The following is a 16,361-nucleotide window of genomic DNA, read 5'->3' on the forward strand; positions in this document are numbered from 1 at the left end:
GTGGTGACCAGTGTGACGTGGGTCTCCGTGTTGTGTTGGGAAAGCCCTGGCGTGCCCGTCCTGAGACGGCGCAGAGGCAGGCCCATGCTCGGGAGCAGTTCCACGGAAGTGTAGGCTCCTGGGTACCATTACTCTGGGCTTTTCGCTCCAGGGAGCTGTCTCTGCAGGAGAGCAGTCTTTGGGAAACGACTGTGGGGAAGCACGGGGTTAGCTCGCAGGCACAGAGACAGGAAGTCTGTGGCCTGAGCGGTTGTTCCGGTGGATGTGGACGCTGGGCATCTGGTCTCCCCACTTGTGAGTAGATGGCAGTTGTTTTCCAAGGATGTGCCTGGTTCATCTTTGGAAACAGTGATGCTTTAACTATAAAGAAATGCTTAATAAAAGCAACATTCTCATCTCCCCGGGCAGGTACTTTGGGAGACTTACAAGAATCCATTCATTGCTTTAAAAATAAGAAGTTTTCTGTTTGCCACGTGGGCAGTGGAAGAGAAACTGGACAGCATTCAGATGAGAAGTGAAGGTGGAGGAATTTCTCAGCTTTGGCATTAAAAACTGTGCTTTCACTTCCCCCACATAGAAAGTGTTATACAAGTTTCAGTGAGCTTGTGGAAGATGTGGGATGATACCCTCCCCTAACCACTTGTTTCACTGAACCCCCATTTGCGAGTGGGACTTCTGATGGGAAGAAGCAGCGCTAAGGACGCAGCTCAGGGCAGCACCCACTGCCCGGCTGACCCCGAGCGTCTGTGCAGACATTGTTGAGCGCAGCCTTCGCCACGGTAAGCACCCCTCCTCCACTTACAGGAGACGAAGGGGCAGCCATCTGACTGCAAGGCAGACCCGGCATCTGGCTATGCCTATAGCACCCAGGACACACGGCTAGTGTCCAGTTGTGAAGTTATAGTTTGTGGCTGGAATCGATGGCATTTGTCTCAGGAAAATAAAACCTTTCAGCCCATCCCTTGACTCTTGCTGACAGCGTTATGTGTTACATGTCAGCCCTCAAGAGCCCAAGGTAAAAAGTGTAGCTCATAAACTCAATGTGTATTTATATTTTTACCATCAGAGGCTTTGAAAAAATAACTTTGATAGAAACATTTAAAGAGGATACCTATTCTTAGCTATTCTTTATAAGTGTATTGGTATAATGACAGAATTCAATGAAAACATTTGCCAGATATGTCGCTAAAATTTGCATGGACGTGGTTAGTCATATACTCGTTTATGAATGTTTGAATGAAAGCCTAGAAGTGGGTTGGCAGATACACACCATGTCACGCACCAAAGTCAGTAGCCAGTGGGCTGTGTGCAGGTTAATGTGCGCGCGGCCAGCGTGTCCTCCTGCGACCAGGTCTCAGGGGCTGCCTGGGGGGCTGTGTGTTTACCGCTGGCCACAGTATCTAGAGCTATTTTGAGTGTTCTGTCAACCTTGCTCAGAGTAAGTCTACTTTACCCGAAGAATGACTGTCTCTAAACTCCCATGAATTTTTCATGTCCCAAATGCATCCAGTCTTTGGTGTGTGGGCCACAGCGACTGGGCTGTCAGCTTACCTTATCCCTCCATGCACATCGGACTGACAGCCAGCCGAGTAAGAAGCCGGGCGCATCTCTTATAGTCTACAAGGGAAATAAATCACAGACCCTCGTCAGCTACCTCAACGACTTAAATGAATAGCATTCATTTTAAACAAGCATAGCAACTGCTAAAGCCATTCATTCCTTTAAATATTCTGAATTCCTTGGAAACAATACATAGACTGTCATCTGCAATCGTGGCTCGAAGTTGTTGATTTAATAATTTATGGTGCCTCGGGGCCTTTAGCATCACGTGACAGAAGTTAAATGATGAAACTGGGAGGCTGTGGGAAGTGGGGATGCAGAGTCTCCCACGCGGCTGCTCTCTGCCTGTTTTCTTCTCGCAGTAGCTGCTGGGCTCATTAAAACAGCTTTCGTTTTGCTTCCTAGAGTTCGGTCTTCCCGTGCCCCGTGTTACTTAACTTCTAGGTCACGTGCAGGCCGAGTCCCCTCTTGAGTTAATCATAACACAAAGCCTTCCGCACAGAAATTCTGAAGACAGTGGGTCAACAGCCAAGTACCAGAGCAAAAAAACCTGGCTGGACAATGGAGGGAAGCAAGAGCTGATTGCTGAGCGCAGACTGGCTTTCCTAGGTGTCTCATGTGGTTTCCTATTTCATTAGTCTCATAGGTGCTGCCTCAGAGGACACAGCAGTCACGCCCATGAAGGGATTCCTCAATATGAAGTTCACTTCTCAAGAGTCACAAAACCCTACTTAAAGATGGAAGAATTCATACTCTTAGCTGAAATTCTGAGTGAATGAGTAAATTGACAGCAATAAATATGGCCAGCATGTTTGTCAGGCAAGCACCTAAGTCTTCTAAAAACACACCCGCTAAATATCTGGAGGACATAATAGTTTGGGCTCAAAGGAAAAAATTATCTGACAGCTGGAAGCAGGGTCATCAGGATTCCTGGCTTTTCTGCTCTTCTTCAGATGCGCCATGTGTTTTAGGATGTGGTTTTCCTAAAGAGACCACACGTGGAAGCAGCGGACTGTAGGAGCTCAAAGGAGATACTGGCATTTGCCACACACCCTGAGATCCTGAGGGCGACCATGACCCCACTGGGCCACATGTTCACCCTGATGTCCACCTGGGGTCCCCTTAAGGTGCAGACTTTGCTCAGCAGGTGTGGTGGACTCAAAAGTCCTGCTCTTCCCAGGAGCTCACCCCAGGACGACACCTTGAGTGAGAAGGTCTGTGGTTCCTTCTGTCTAACCGGCCAGGATTCTGGGAACTGTCGTATGCAGGCTTGAGCAGCACAGAAGTGGCCAGGTTGGCTCTGTAGCTCTTTATGGGCTGAGAGAGGTGGGACCCACACAGCAGCCACTTGTCCAGGGCACAGACCTGCTTCCAGGCCCAGGGGCATTTCTGACCGGTCCTGGGCCCACCACCTCACCTTCCGGGTGACTAGGAGCTTGGTGACGGCCCACTCAGCAAAGGAGGCAGCAGTGTGGTGGCCCCTGCGGCGTCCGCGATGGGGCACACGCAGCCCAACGCCTTGTCTGTCTCCTTGCCCGTGAATGGAAGGAGTCAGGCACTGACCCTAAGGGTCACTTTCAAATTTAGAATCTATGATCCTATTATTGTAAAACAAGATTTAACCTAAAAATATATACACACTGAAACAAAATGAGAAGGTTCTCTGACCCCTAGAAGCAGGTTAGTAATTCTCAAACAGAAGGTGATTCCATTTCAGAGGAAGGAAAGAGGGAGGTGAGGTGTCCCAGGTCCACGTGGCCTGGATGAGAGGGTGAGACTGGAGCATGGAGCTTCTGGGACACGGTGCCACCCGTTGACTCATGCCACTGTCCCCGTGGTAGCTTTGACCGGGACCACCCCAGCTCCCTCCTGAAGGGGCTCCCTGTCTGCCTGCCATGCTTGCGGATGTGCGAGACAAGGAGCTCCATAAAGGGATGCTGCTGCCTGCACAGAGCAGCTTCCCCTTCATGGAAAGGGGCTTATTGTTTTGAGCAGGACAGGCAGGTCTGGTCTGCTGCCCCTTGGGACAGTCCTGAAAGCAGCTCCTAAGAGACCTGGCTTATTTGTACAACTGCCCTCCTGTGAGCCTTAAATGGAAGGAAATTTGTGATCCCTACACACACAAAAAATTGGTGTAGGGCTCTAGCAGATGTCACTCTAGCTAATAAGTTACTTGTCAGCACTCTCTGTTTTGTGAAGAGCACAGGAAGCACTTTTGAGGGAAAATGAAGTGCACTTTGTTGTGTATAAACCAGAAAGTTACAGCTGAGAGCCAGACAGAAAAGGGCACCTGCATGTCTGAATTAGTGATGAAGCCAAGCAGAAGAGCAGGATTTTGAAATAGCAGTAAGATTCCTGGGTGATGGGGTTATAATTACCGGTGGAAACAAAAAGTCTCTGGCCAGGGCAGTGGGGATGGCCCAGGGCCAACCATAGTTACCGTACACCCTGCAGTGGTCATTTTAGCAACTCGTTTGAACACGTTGAGTGGATACAAGGACTGGCATCAGACCAGAATTCGGGAACGTGCGTGGAAGAGGCCAGCCCCTTCCAAGAGCCGATTCATTCCAATGACTGTAAACCATGTTCCACTAGCTGCTGCCTGCGGTTATCTTCTTAAGCGGTCTACTCACCCCAGCCCCTGACTGCATAGTCAGCAGGGAGTAATATTAGCAAACCTGGGTTACAGAAGGCAGGGGCCTGTTCACCTAGGTGGAGGGGCCTGAAGTCTCGTCTACACTGTACTGGCATTTCTAAAGCGAGTTGGATGCGGTCACTTACAGGTGGGGATGGTGCAGTCTCGGGTGTTGTGGTAAAGTCTGTGGAAGTGTTTGCTGCACTTTGGGCTGAAATAAAGAGGACCTGGAACGTGGAAGAAGAAACAGATTGTGAGGGCTGTGGGATGCCAGGAGCTGGGGAGTGGCGAAGTAATGCGTGGAAAGCTTACCTGTAAGATGTTTCAGAAACTTGTCTTTCATCCTTAGATCTCGAGGAACAATTTCTGTTTGAGGGAAAGTAAGTTGATTATTAAATTGCATGAAAGAAGCATGTTTTCATGTGATCCGAAGTGAATGTTTAAAGTTACCGGAAATTCTGCCCTGAACACAGCAGCCCCATGATTGCAGTACGTGACAATGTGAAGACGGGTGATAGGGCATATTTTCCTCAAATCATATTAACTGTCCTCCAAACTCCGGTATTAATGTCCAGTCTCCACCACTAGGATAGAGGCAGGGACTGTAAAGTTATAGGAAAAGAAAGGTAGGTGTGTGTGTGTGTGTGTGTGTGTGTGTGTGTGTGTGTGTGTGTGTGACAGTTATCTTCCAGTGAATAAATCACTCGTAGACACTTCCATCTTGAAGAGCTTGGGAATCAAATTCAACAACCTCGGGCTTCCCTGGTGGCGCAGTGGTTGGGAGTTCGCCTGCCGATGCAGGGGACACGGGTTCGTGCCCCGGTCTGGGAAGATCCCACATGCCACGGAGCAGCTGGGCCCGTGAGCCATGGCCGCTGAGCCTGCGCATCTGGAGCCTGTGCTCCGCAACGGGAGAGGCCACAACAGTGAGAGGCCCGCGTACCAAAAAAAAAAAAAAAAAAAAAATTCAACAACCTCCCAGAGTTCTAGGAAGAAAACCTGATCTCATACTTCAAACAAAAAATTTGCTATAGGTATATATTCTTCTAGGTATATATTTAGAAAAAGGGGTAGTTGCTGTCAAAACCACTTGTTATGAAGGCTGGTGTGAATGCATGGAAACAGACATTAACCTGGTTGGATGAGATAAAGGTACAATTCCCAGGGAAAGACTGTACCGGCACAGCGCCTAGTTAGTGTTGGTAACTAACCTGACTGACATTCTTTCTGACTTCAGCCTTGTTTTTGCTTTTTTTTTTTTTTTTTTACAGTCATCTGGATTCATTTTCACTCACCTGTTCTGCACTAGTAATGCGATGGCACGTGGTCACACTACCACCAATTCTCATCTGAAGAGGGAGCATTTCCATAAGAATCTTACTTGCAAGGCTTAGACATCTCCTAAATGTCAGTCTTCATTTACAACTAACTTTAGTCAGTCTATATAAAATTGACCTTATCATATTTGACCTAATTGTGTCATGAAAGCATTAAAAGCTTGCATGCTTTCCTTGGTAATTTCCCAAGGGGCAGCCACTCTGGGAAGGCTCTGCCATGGGGTGGGGGGGAATGGGAATTTCTGTCTCAGTTGAAACTGCTTTGCTGAAAATATTTCCATTTCCAAAATAACAGATGACAGTTCTATGCTGAAATGACTGACCTAGGTAACAACTCACACGTCTTAGAAGTGGATGAGGGATAGTTACGTTATCTGCCAGGCATCATTCATGGAATTCCTATTTCCTTCTCTAAAAATTATATTTCCCAGTTTTTTTAACAGTCAAAATGTATTTGTATTTTTAAAACACGTATGTGTTCTCAAAAACAGTTCTATTTCCAAGCAAGTACTAGTTCTTCTAGCGTCTCCTGAGACAGGACAGGCGGACCCGCCGTCAACACCGCACACACCCGGGAGGCCTTGGGGAGCGGTCCACTCCGCCTACACAGCCACGCGGCGGGGACACTCACCCACTCTCTGCTCCTCCGGGTAAGCCCCGTAGTCCGAGACCTCCCTGCGGCCCGGGGTGTAGTCCTGCCGGCCCGAGAGCTGCAGCCTCTTGGACTCCCCCGAGTGGTACTTCCTGAGCTCCTGGACGATCTCCACGATGAGCTGCAGCAGCGTCTGCCTGTCCGCGGCCTCCCGGGTCTCCGCGACCCCCCGGCCGGGCCCCGCCGCCCCCAGCACGAGCAGCAGCCCCAGGAGGAGGGGGCGCCCTGGTCCGCGCATCCTGCGCTCGGCCAGGCTGGGCGGATCCGACGCTCTCCCGGAGCCCGGCTCACTGCAGGGACAGGGGTGCGGGGAGACCCGGACAGCCAGTCGGCGTGGGGAGCGGGGAGGGCGGGAGAGGCCACTCCCCTCGGTCCGCGCGCCCCGGCCCTGCGGACCCAGAGGATGCCCGCCAACCCAGTGGAGGGACGCGCCGCGCCGTCCCAGGCCTGGAGGGCGGGCGAGGGCCCGGCAGCGACAGGCTGGGCCGCGGTCTCCACGAGGACTCGCCCTCCCCGAGGTTCCACGCGCTGATGCTGAGAGTAAGCCTTGGGTGCGCCCGCCCTCCGCGCGCGGGCGGCACGGGCCCTGGCCGCCTTGCGCCCGCGTCCCGCCCCCGCCGCCGGCCTCCGAACTTTCCTGGAAATGGCGCATCGCCGGCGCCCCGCGGCTCAACGCGTTGCCACAACTTTCCGTCCCCTTTACACGCCGAGCGGGGCGGCGGCGGCCGCTCGGAGGGTCGGGCCCACACCCATCTCCCTCGGGGAGCGGCCGCGCTCAAGTTTCCAGCAGCGCCTTTGTGTGGCGGTCGCCCCCTCCCCCCGCTGTCCCCGATCCCCACCGAGGAGCTCCCGCGCCGGGACCCTCACCCCGGCCGCCCGCTGGGCCAGGTTCTGGAAAACCCTTGGCTCCCGGGGAAGGGGCCCGGCCCACACCTGCCCGGCGCCGCCCGCGGGGCCACCTGCGCGCAGGAGCCTGGCCGGGTTACCTGTCCCCGCGCCCCGGAGCCGCGGGCGTCCTCTGGCGTCTGTCCCGGCGTCTGTCCGCGCGCCCCAGAGCCGCGCGCCCCGCTCGCTACTCCATGCCCGGCGGCGCCCGGGCCGGCGGAGCGCACTGGACGCGCGGGGAAGGGGACGCGGTGCCTCGGCAGCTCCGAGCTGGGAACCCGCGCTTGCCTGGGGTGCGCACCGGCAGAGTCCGGCCTCGGACCTCGGGGCGCCTCTTATCCCCGCAGCCGCCGACGTCAGGCGGGTCCCCGAGGGCCCGGCGCGGGGCTTTAATTAGAAGCCGCTGAAGTGTTCGTATCCCCGCGCGGATCTTCGTCAGACACCCCCCCGCCCCCCGCCAACAACTCCTCCCATGTCTCCGTATCCCGTCTGTCTCCCCTCTCCCCACCCCCTCCAGCTCCCCCTCCGAGTCTCCCCCGTCTCCTCCCCCACTTCCCCCCTCCAGCCCCCCTCCCGCATCCCCCCCACCTCCCCCATTTCCTCTCTGCTCCATCTCTACCCGCCCTGTCGGTCTCCCTCCCCTGTCCCCTCCCCTCCCACCTCCCCCATTTCCCCTCTCCTGCCTCTTCCCCCTTCATCCCATCTCCCTCCTCCTCCCCTTTGTCCCTCCCATTAACCCCCCCTTCTCTCCTTCAGTCTATTTCCCTCCGTTCCTGTCACTTGTGACAGGATGAGAAGAAACGCCTTTACCAGGAACTCGGATCTGTTTTTGTCTAAATGTAGATCTTGGGCTATTAAAAAAGGAGCTGCCTGATTGCCTCGGCATTTAATAAGTCAACTGGAGTCTGTGCGTTTTGGGGGGACCTGCCGGCGAGGCTGGGGACCACTCTGGGGCCGAGGTCCGCTTTGCCCGAGGCTGGTCCTGGGCGGGCAGCCCGGAGGGCAGGGGCTGGGTTAGGGCTGGGCACCTCGGGGCAGAGCTGCCAGGCAGGACACCGGCAGCACCCCTCCCCCGCCACCCCCCCCCCAGCCCGCGGACCCACGCACGAGGACAGCGCTCTGGACCGTCAGCGCCCACCCGCTCCCCGGGTTCTCTCGCTCCCTTTCCCCGGAAACGCCCGCGGGAGCGCTCCCGGGTCACCTCCCTCCAGGCCCGACTCTTTCAGAAAGTTTTGGTTCTTTGGATGTAGGCAGGCACATTTGTGAGAGTTCAACAATTTATCTCCTTTAATTTTTTTTTTCTTGTAAAATGTATTATCAATCAATTGCGCACTTTCCCATTTTATTGGCGCTTTCTGGGCAGGCGCTGGACATCCTCCAAGTCGGCGATCTGACTGAGAAAGGTGTTCTCAGTTCAATACCCGAAAGGGAGCGTGGGGACCAGAATTAAAAGCCTCAGCCATTAGCCGGGCAGCGCACAGTGGGTGGATGGCACGGATGCCGAGGATGATGCGGGCGCGGCGCTGGCGGCCTCGACGCCCCAGGCAGGGCCCGCGCCGAGCCTCTGTCTCTCCGTCTCTCCCTCTCCCACCCTTCCCTCGGTCTGTTTCCTCAGGAAGACAGGAGTGTTTGGCAGAGTCAGGTGGGGTAAATAGAACAGAGACGAAAGATACAAAACTGTGAGCATCCAAGTCCAGCCCCTTCCACACACGCACCTTTTAAGGGTATGTGTTTAAAGGAGATGGTTTGATTTCTCAGGGAGGTTCCCCGCCCCCCACAAGCAATATGACTAAAATGTGAATGTTTCTGTCAAGATAGACTCTAGAAACAGTAAACATTCATATCAAGCTGCTCTTAAGCAGATAAAATGAGATATTTTTCCTTTTCCCTTTCCCCTTTCTGTGTGTAAATGGAAGTTTAAGCTCCTCTTGGGAGAGCACCGCCTAGTGACAAGTCTTTCTCCGCCAGCACTCACCAGCGTCCCTCAGGCAGCCCGGGTACTGTCTGCGCCGGAACCTTTCCGGCATAATGGAAGCATGTGACGCTGCTATTGTCAAATATTTTGGTGTGAATCTGTTTTTGGAAAAACATCTTGCTGCAGTGAAAAAAGAAAAGAAATTAGCCCAATCACATATTATTTCAAATTTACAAATAATCTTTCTTTCTAAATACTATCTTACCATATCAAAAGCTAGATATTTTTTTCTAAAAAATACCAGTAAGAACTATCTTCCACTGCCCCACCAAGCAAAGAAGTCTTGTTAGTAATCACTATTATCCTTTTTATATTTTGCAGTTTTTAACGGGACAGACACATGGATTCTTTGAATGACTCCTTCTACCACCCAATTATATATATGCCAACACTTCAGCCCAGCTTATTAGATCTTTAGATGTATAAACAACAGCGACAAAACTGGTACTTGGGGCTTCCCTGGTGGCGCAGTGGTTGAGAGTCAGCCTGCCAATGCAGGGGACACGGGTTCATGCCCCGGTCTGGGAAGATCCCACATGCCGCGGAGCGGCTGGGCCCATGAGCCATGGCCGCTGAGCCTGCACGTCTGGAGCCTGTGCTCCGCAACGGGAGAGGCCACAACAGTGAGAGGCCTGCGTACCGCAAACAAACAAACAAACAAACAAAAACTGGTACTTGGTCAGTCTTTAGATTCATGAGATCTGGCATTTGAGGATCAGACAGTTCATGTGTTAGTTCATCCGTTTTTGCAAAGCTCTGTGCTGAAATGACTGTAAGTGCCTTCAGTTTGAGACTTTTTTACAGACTTTTTCAACTTTTTCAACTTTTCAAGTGCACGACTTTCAAGTTGTAGCTGCAAATCGCTTAGACTCTCCACTATCTTTTGTGCAAAATGGTGGTTGGACTGGATGGTTTCTGAAGTCTAAAGCTATATAATTCTATGATTGTTACCAACAAGGTTTAAAAACAGCATAATGCAAGTTTCCTACAAAAAGCTGAAGGTAATTCACTGAAATAATCATTATGAGTTTCACATCTGTTTTCAGGCAAGAAGAGGTGACATATTCATATTAAGTAATTTAATTCCCTCCTTTAGAAAGCGAATAACTTTCTACTATGAAGTGCCCAAAAAAGATAAATGAGAAAATTACACAACAAACTATATTCTAACATTATTGGTAAAAAAATAACTAATGGTGTATTTTTCTAGATTTGATTTAGTATTTTGAGAAAACTATATTGGATCATAGAAAGAAAACTAACCAAAGAGGGAAGAGCTGTGTTTAACTTACTTTTACTGTAGATCTATGTTGTCAGATGAAAAAGTTTTTTTTTTTTAAATTTATAAACACTGTAAAACTCCAGTGTTTCAACTACAATCAATTTACTCTTTCCCTCCCAAAAGGAATATATTTTATTTGAGATGACAATTAACTGACTTCAAAGACTTCTAAAGTAGATATATATTAATGAACTATAAGTTTTAAGATGGTAAAACAATTATACTCCAATAAAGATGTTTAAAAATTTTTTTTAAATAAAATGAGTTGTTACATTTGTTCAACCATTATGTTGATCATTTAATAATCTAACTAAACTCTTATTAGAGAGAAAACAATTACCTTTCATAAAGGATAACATGTGCTATAAAGAAATATTGCTTGGGCTTCCCTGGTGGCGCAGTGGTTGGGAGTCTGCCTGCCAATGCAGGGAATACGGGTTCGCGCCCTGGTCTGGGAAAATCCCACATGCCGCGGAGTGGCTGGGCCCGTGAGCCACAATTACTGAGCCTGCGCGTCTGGAGCCTGTGCTCTGCAACAGGAGAGGCTGCGATAGTGAGAGGCCCTTGCACCGCGATGAAGAGTGGCCCCCGCTTGCCACAACTAGAGAAAGCCCTCGCACAGAAACGAAGACCTAATACAGCCATAAATAAATAAATTAATTAATTTTAAAAAAGAAGAAATATTGCTTAATGTTTAACTTTTATCAGCTCTGTTATTTTCACTATTAATATGATGTTAGTATGCTAGGAATGTCCTAGAAACTGTATAAAACATTTAGGAAGACAAGCTTTCTAACAGGACTGACCTTCTCAGTATAAATGTATCAATAATACATGTAACCCTTTATAAGTAACAACACTACCTCGTAGTGTATCTGGATTAACGAAATACAGCTTTCACCTAGTTCTTTCCCTCAGATATGAGAGGGAGCACACTACTCTAAGGATATGTAGCTCACCCACCCCCTTTTCACTCCTCGATACATGCTTCTGAATTTGCAGAACCACATTGCATGCTGGTCCAGAAACGATAGAGGCCGAAGGCTGTGTACAGGCTAGGGACACGCTGAGCATGACTGACTGACTCTTGCTTGGATTTTTGTCCCAGGGCCAAGCTGAAGAGTTCTCCTCAGAGGCAAAAGGCTTAAAGGGAGCGTGGACTTTACCTTGTTTCTTGGAACTGGTTCAGTTACAAAATCCAACTGGGGAAGATGTCTTGAGGCTTAGTGACACTTATCTGTCCTTTGAGGCTCCAGTCTGGCACTCTTTGATGGCAACAATGAGAGTAAATTGAAATGTACACACCCTGCATCAACACATTAAAAAAAAGACCCTCCTATTTGTTTGGTAAAAAGCCCATCTCAAATTTACAAACAGTCAGATTTGCCCATGGGAATATCATACAAAGTATAGCCATGCTGAGGAACAATACGACATACCCACATCAATATATTTTCTGGATTTTTTTTTTCTGCAGGAGATCAAATATCCTGATCAAAGGAGACACATGTACTGATTGGGGTCATGTAGGCACTTCCAATGTGCCAAAAAGGTGCCATATTCCAAAGATATTCCCAAACCAAGTAGTGCTTTTTAGGGTAAGATAACCCCTGTAACAAACAGTCCATACATTTTAGTGGCTTAATGCAATAAAACTTTATTTCTCTCAAGTCCTGGTCTAATATGTGGAGGGGAGTGGTCTCTTCCTGCTGTCACTCAGGCTCTGTCTTTCTTGGGATCTGAAGTCACCACTCGGTTCTCTGCATCTGGCCTGGGAGAAGTGGTGGAGCAGGCCAGGAGCTGGAACATGGCACTCCTGCCCAGTTCCCGTGGTCAGGACCCCGCCAAACACTCAGCTTGTCCTCTCGCAAGGGGTGGGTTCAGATCAATGTGAGTAGGAGGGTCAGGCTCTCTTCAGAAAACTAATACATGTTATGTTTTCTTTCCCTTAAGCAATTCAGGAAGAAACAACTCTTAACCCCTAGTCAAGGGTCTGGGGCCCTAGCCCCTCTTGTGGACAGCGGGACAGGGCGGAGTGTGTGCCAGCAGCCAGCCCTGTGCAGCCAAGTGCCAGGCTCGGGGCAGACAGGCAGGACTGCAAGGCTCGCTGGCCTCCCTGAAGGGGAACCCCAGTCTCAAGATCTGTGCTTCGGCCATGCGGAACTGTTCGTAAATTCTTGCCCCCTGGACCTTCACCCAAACAGCTCTTTTTGTCTAGAACCACATCCTTCTGCTCCTGGCTTTCACTGAATAACTCATCCTTACTCCCAACTCAGACACCAGATCCTCTGGGAACACCCTGCCCCCACCTCCCTGAGGCTTGCATCCTTGCTTCTTCCTATCACGGCACCAACCTCACTCACTCCACTTAGTTTCCGAGATATCCTGCATTACTTTTCTGTATCTTCCATTAGACGATCATATTTTGGCAGCCAGGAGCTATTTTATATCGCCAGTGCTTAGTATCACACAGGGAACATTGTGCACGCAAAGTAAAATTTTCGAAAAGACAAAGATATTACCTTATGTATTTTTTTCTGACAGATGCTCATAAAACATCACTTAAATACTTATCAGGCATCTGTTCTATGAAAACCAGTGTTGTAGAATTACAAAGACGACTTGAACATAGACCATCTCTTTAGAAAGTATCTGATCATACATTAAAGTCATGACCAATATACTGTTAATAAGAAAAGATGATAGCCATTTGAAGCTATCTCATAAGACTTTGTAGGCAAAGTGATATTTGAAATGCACTTGAATGATGGGGTGTTGTCTTGTTGGGATGAGCGATGTGCATATACAAGTCCAAGGTGGGAGCACAGAGCCATGGGAGTCTGGACCGTAAGAAAGTAGGTGGGAACAGCTCTGCTGACTAAAAAGCCAAGGAGGGTGGAGGAGAACACGGGCTCAGGTCTGATTTCCACTCCCCAGTGTGTGAACCTGGGTGAGATTCCCCTTTGAACCCCGTTTCTTCATGTCTAAAACGGACATGACAAGAATCTGTTACTGCAGGAGTTTTGTGAGTATTAAAACAAGATAATGTATGTTAACCTTTTAGTACAGTGTCTAAATTTTTTTTAAATGATAAAAAATGTCTAAGTCTTTCTTAGTGTGTACTGTCCTAAAAGTCTGTTTTTCGATATTTCATCATCTCTTACAATATGCCGTAAAAGAGAGCATCATCGAAATCCTACAGAGTGTCTGGGGCAGCAGCATTTTGTGACTTGTTCACAGCTGCATGGAAAATCTATAGTTAGAAAGTGGACTGAAATATCCTGAAGTATTAACTGTCCATGTGACCAGCCAGCACTCAGACCACTGGGTGAGGGCTACTGCTGAATCCGAGGCAGCACACAGTCTGCTCCTAAGTGAAGGTGATAGATATGTACAGTTGGCTAGAGATATGAATTGTTAAGAATGATCTATTTTTTGCTCACCTAACCCTTGCTTATAATCATGGGGACATTTGAACATGGCAGTACTGCTTTCTCTAATATTTTTGCCACTTTTATAATGCAATCCATTAGACAAAGAGGATCTGGTATACTCAGTACCCGTCACATACAGGCTGATTCCTGGTCCTGATAGAACTCAGTTTCAGTGACATCAAACAGAAACAGTTCTACACTTCTACCAAGGAAGGGTGAATTCATGCAGAGAAACTTGAACTCACACATTCAGCTGTGGCTGCTGTGAGCCGGTAGATGCACAGGATGCACAGGTGAGGATTTCTGCCTCTAAGACTTGGTGTTTGTTGGGGTGACGAGCGTGCCAGTTAGTGAGACCAGGGCGGCTGGAGTGCACGTGTCGGGCTGGAGCCAGGTGGTTTATGGAGGGAGGGGGATGAGGAGGGAGACGGTATCTCAGTGTAAAAGATCATCGCGTATTGGGAACATCTGAGGAGTTCCTCTCTGGAGCAGAGTGTAAGGGAGAAATGAAAAGAGAAGAGGCCATTCTGAGCTCTGTGGACTCTCTCCTGTGATCTGTAATAAGTGACCATGGGTGCTCAGATTTGTATTTTACGTAGATAGCTCTGGAGGTGGATGTGGAGGATGGGCCCAGAGGGTTTGCCAGCAGCAGATGGACCAGTGAGGGGGCCTAACATTCACTCCCTCACTCCCCCCTCCCTCCAGGCAGCTGCCGTCCTTCCACAGAGCCGTGGACCTTCTGTGCACGTCAAGCGCTGCACCAGGTCCCTGCCCAGTGCCATTCTTATGCCAGCTAATAGAAGACTGAATAAAAACTAGCAAGTTACAAAGAGTGCAGAAGAAGGGAAGAAAGAAATGCTGAGAGAGAGATGGGATGACAAGGGGTAGAGGGGAACTTACATTTCACTAGGTGGCTGGAGAAGTCTCCTCTGAAGAGGTGTCATTTGAACTCAAATCTAAAGAATGGAAGTAGCCATTTTGCAGTAATAGTGAAAAAAGGAAGAAGCCCAGAGAGAGGACATGGAGATGAGGTTGGAGAGGAGAGAAAGTTGCCGCTGCCTGAGAGAACTGGCTCTTTTTCTTGAATGTTTCACCCTGAGATCAGCATTCCCAGTGAGGCAAGGTTCCATGTGTGCATTTAAAAATACAGTGAATGGGGCTTCCCTGGTGGCGCAGTGGTTGAGAGTCCGCCTGCTGATGCAGGGGACACAGGTTCGTGCCCCGGTCCGGGAAGATCCCACATGTGGCGGAGCGGCTGGGCCCATGAGCTATGGCCGCTAAGCCTGCATGTCCAGAGCCTGTGCTCCGCAATGGGAGAGGCCACAACAGTGAGAGGCCCGCGTACCGCCAAAAAAACCCAAAAACCAAAAAACAAACAAAAAAACAAACAGTGAAAAGAAGAAACGTAAACTTTAGCTTCCATAAGGTAATTCATCCATCCATTCAGCAAATACTGGTCTTGTGCCCACCACGTGCTGACATAGTTCTCGGCAGATTTAGGAATACTGACCGCAGTGTGCAAAGTATGTTCTCAATACTTGGCTTAAGAGGTAATATTAGATTACTTAGAAAAAATAGGCAAAATAAAACAAATACAAAACAAAAGTTTAAATAAAAGCCTTATCCTACCTTTATCCTACTCTGTGTGGGACAGAGGGCAGTCGCACACCTGACCGCTTTTTGCTGCTGGGCCTGTGGATGCAGCTCTTCTCCGAGGCAAGCCTGTGGCTGAGGACCTGTGCGCAGGTGGACAGCACTGGGTGTGGCCCGGTCCACCTGTGTGCCAGGTTCAGAGCTCTGCAAGGAGAGCACAAAACTAGAACCCCCGAGAAGGACTCCAGATCCCTCCAGCTCTGCGTTCTGGGGAACAGTTAGGAAGGCTCGGTGATGCCAAATTCAGGTTGTCCTCTGACTTCCTGATTTTGCTGCGTCATCCCTGAGGTTGTTTATAAATGTTGGAGTGATTCCTCACAGATGCCTTTGGACAGGTTTATGTCTGTAGTTTATGCCTCATGTCGTGGCAGTGAGTTCCATAAGTTTGCTTTTCATTAAAATACTTTCTTTAGTTCGACATAAGCATGATTCAGAGACGCCCAAACGTGCCTGTCTTTGTCTTCTTCTGCTGGAATCTAGCACGAGACACCCTGGGTTGGCTTTGGAGTCACAGGAAACCAGGCAGGCAGCGGATCTGCTCTCACTTTGGCACAGTCGCTGAGGCCAAGACTAGTCCCTTAAATTCTTGCCTCTTACTCCTTCATCTGCAAGTCTTTTTAGACAAAGGATGCGGAAGTCTCTGTAACTAAGCAACAGGCAGTGTTGGGTTTTCACACAATTCGTGTCCGTTGCCTTTGACCAAATACTCACCTGGCCTCTGTCCTTTCTGCATCCTGCTTTTGTCCTTATATGGCAACGTTTTTTGTTGTCTGTCTTAGAACCTGTCATAGTGGAGTTGCCACGAAAAGTTTGTCAAAGCATCATCACTGCACCTGCCACCCTCCTGCTGACTATGGTGTTGGACCGAGTTTAGCTGTCACCTCTGCCCCTTAAGTGCGTGGGTACCCCTCTCTCAGGACCCAGGCTCTGCTGCTGAGTGGCTAAAAA

At 49.5% G+C, this 16,361-nt stretch overlaps 1 protein-coding gene across 1 annotated transcript; it reads right to left on the minus strand.

Moving 5' to 3' along the window:
* Positions 1–1,552: 1,552 nt before the first annotated feature.
* ALKAL2 (ALK and LTK ligand 2) lies at positions 1,553–6,422 on the minus strand. Its single transcript, XM_060117970.1, has 4 exons — positions 6,164–6,422; positions 4,508–4,561; positions 4,342–4,422; positions 1,553–1,617 (listed from the first exon to the last, which is right to left on the minus strand). Exons 1-4 carry the CDS (start codon positions 6,420–6,422, stop codon positions 1,553–1,555), a joined length of 459 nt encoding a protein of 152 aa, XP_059973953.1.
* Between the last annotated feature and the right edge of the window lie 9,939 nt (positions 6,423–16,361).

Source organism: Mesoplodon densirostris, chromosome 14, assembly GCF_025265405.1.
Source record: "Mesoplodon densirostris isolate mMesDen1 chromosome 14, mMesDen1 primary haplotype, whole genome shotgun sequence".
Taxonomy (NCBI): Eukaryota; Metazoa; Chordata; class Mammalia; order Artiodactyla; family Ziphiidae; genus Mesoplodon; species Mesoplodon densirostris.

Excerpts from the sequence above, each read along its gene's own strand:
- ALKAL2 (XM_060117970.1), bottom strand. The coding sequence starts at position 6,422 with ATGCGCGGACCAGGGCGCCCCCTCCTCCTGGGGCTGCTGCTCGTGCTG. Across the intron at positions 4,562-6,163 it reads CCCGGAGGAGCAGAGAGTGG|AAATTGTTCCTCGAGATCTA; the intron begins GTGAGTGTCCCC and ends TCCCTCAAACAG. Across the intron at positions 4,423-4,507 it reads GTTTCTGAAACATCTTACAG|GTCCTCTTTATTTCAGCCCA; the intron begins GTAAGCTTTCCA and ends TCCACGTTCCAG.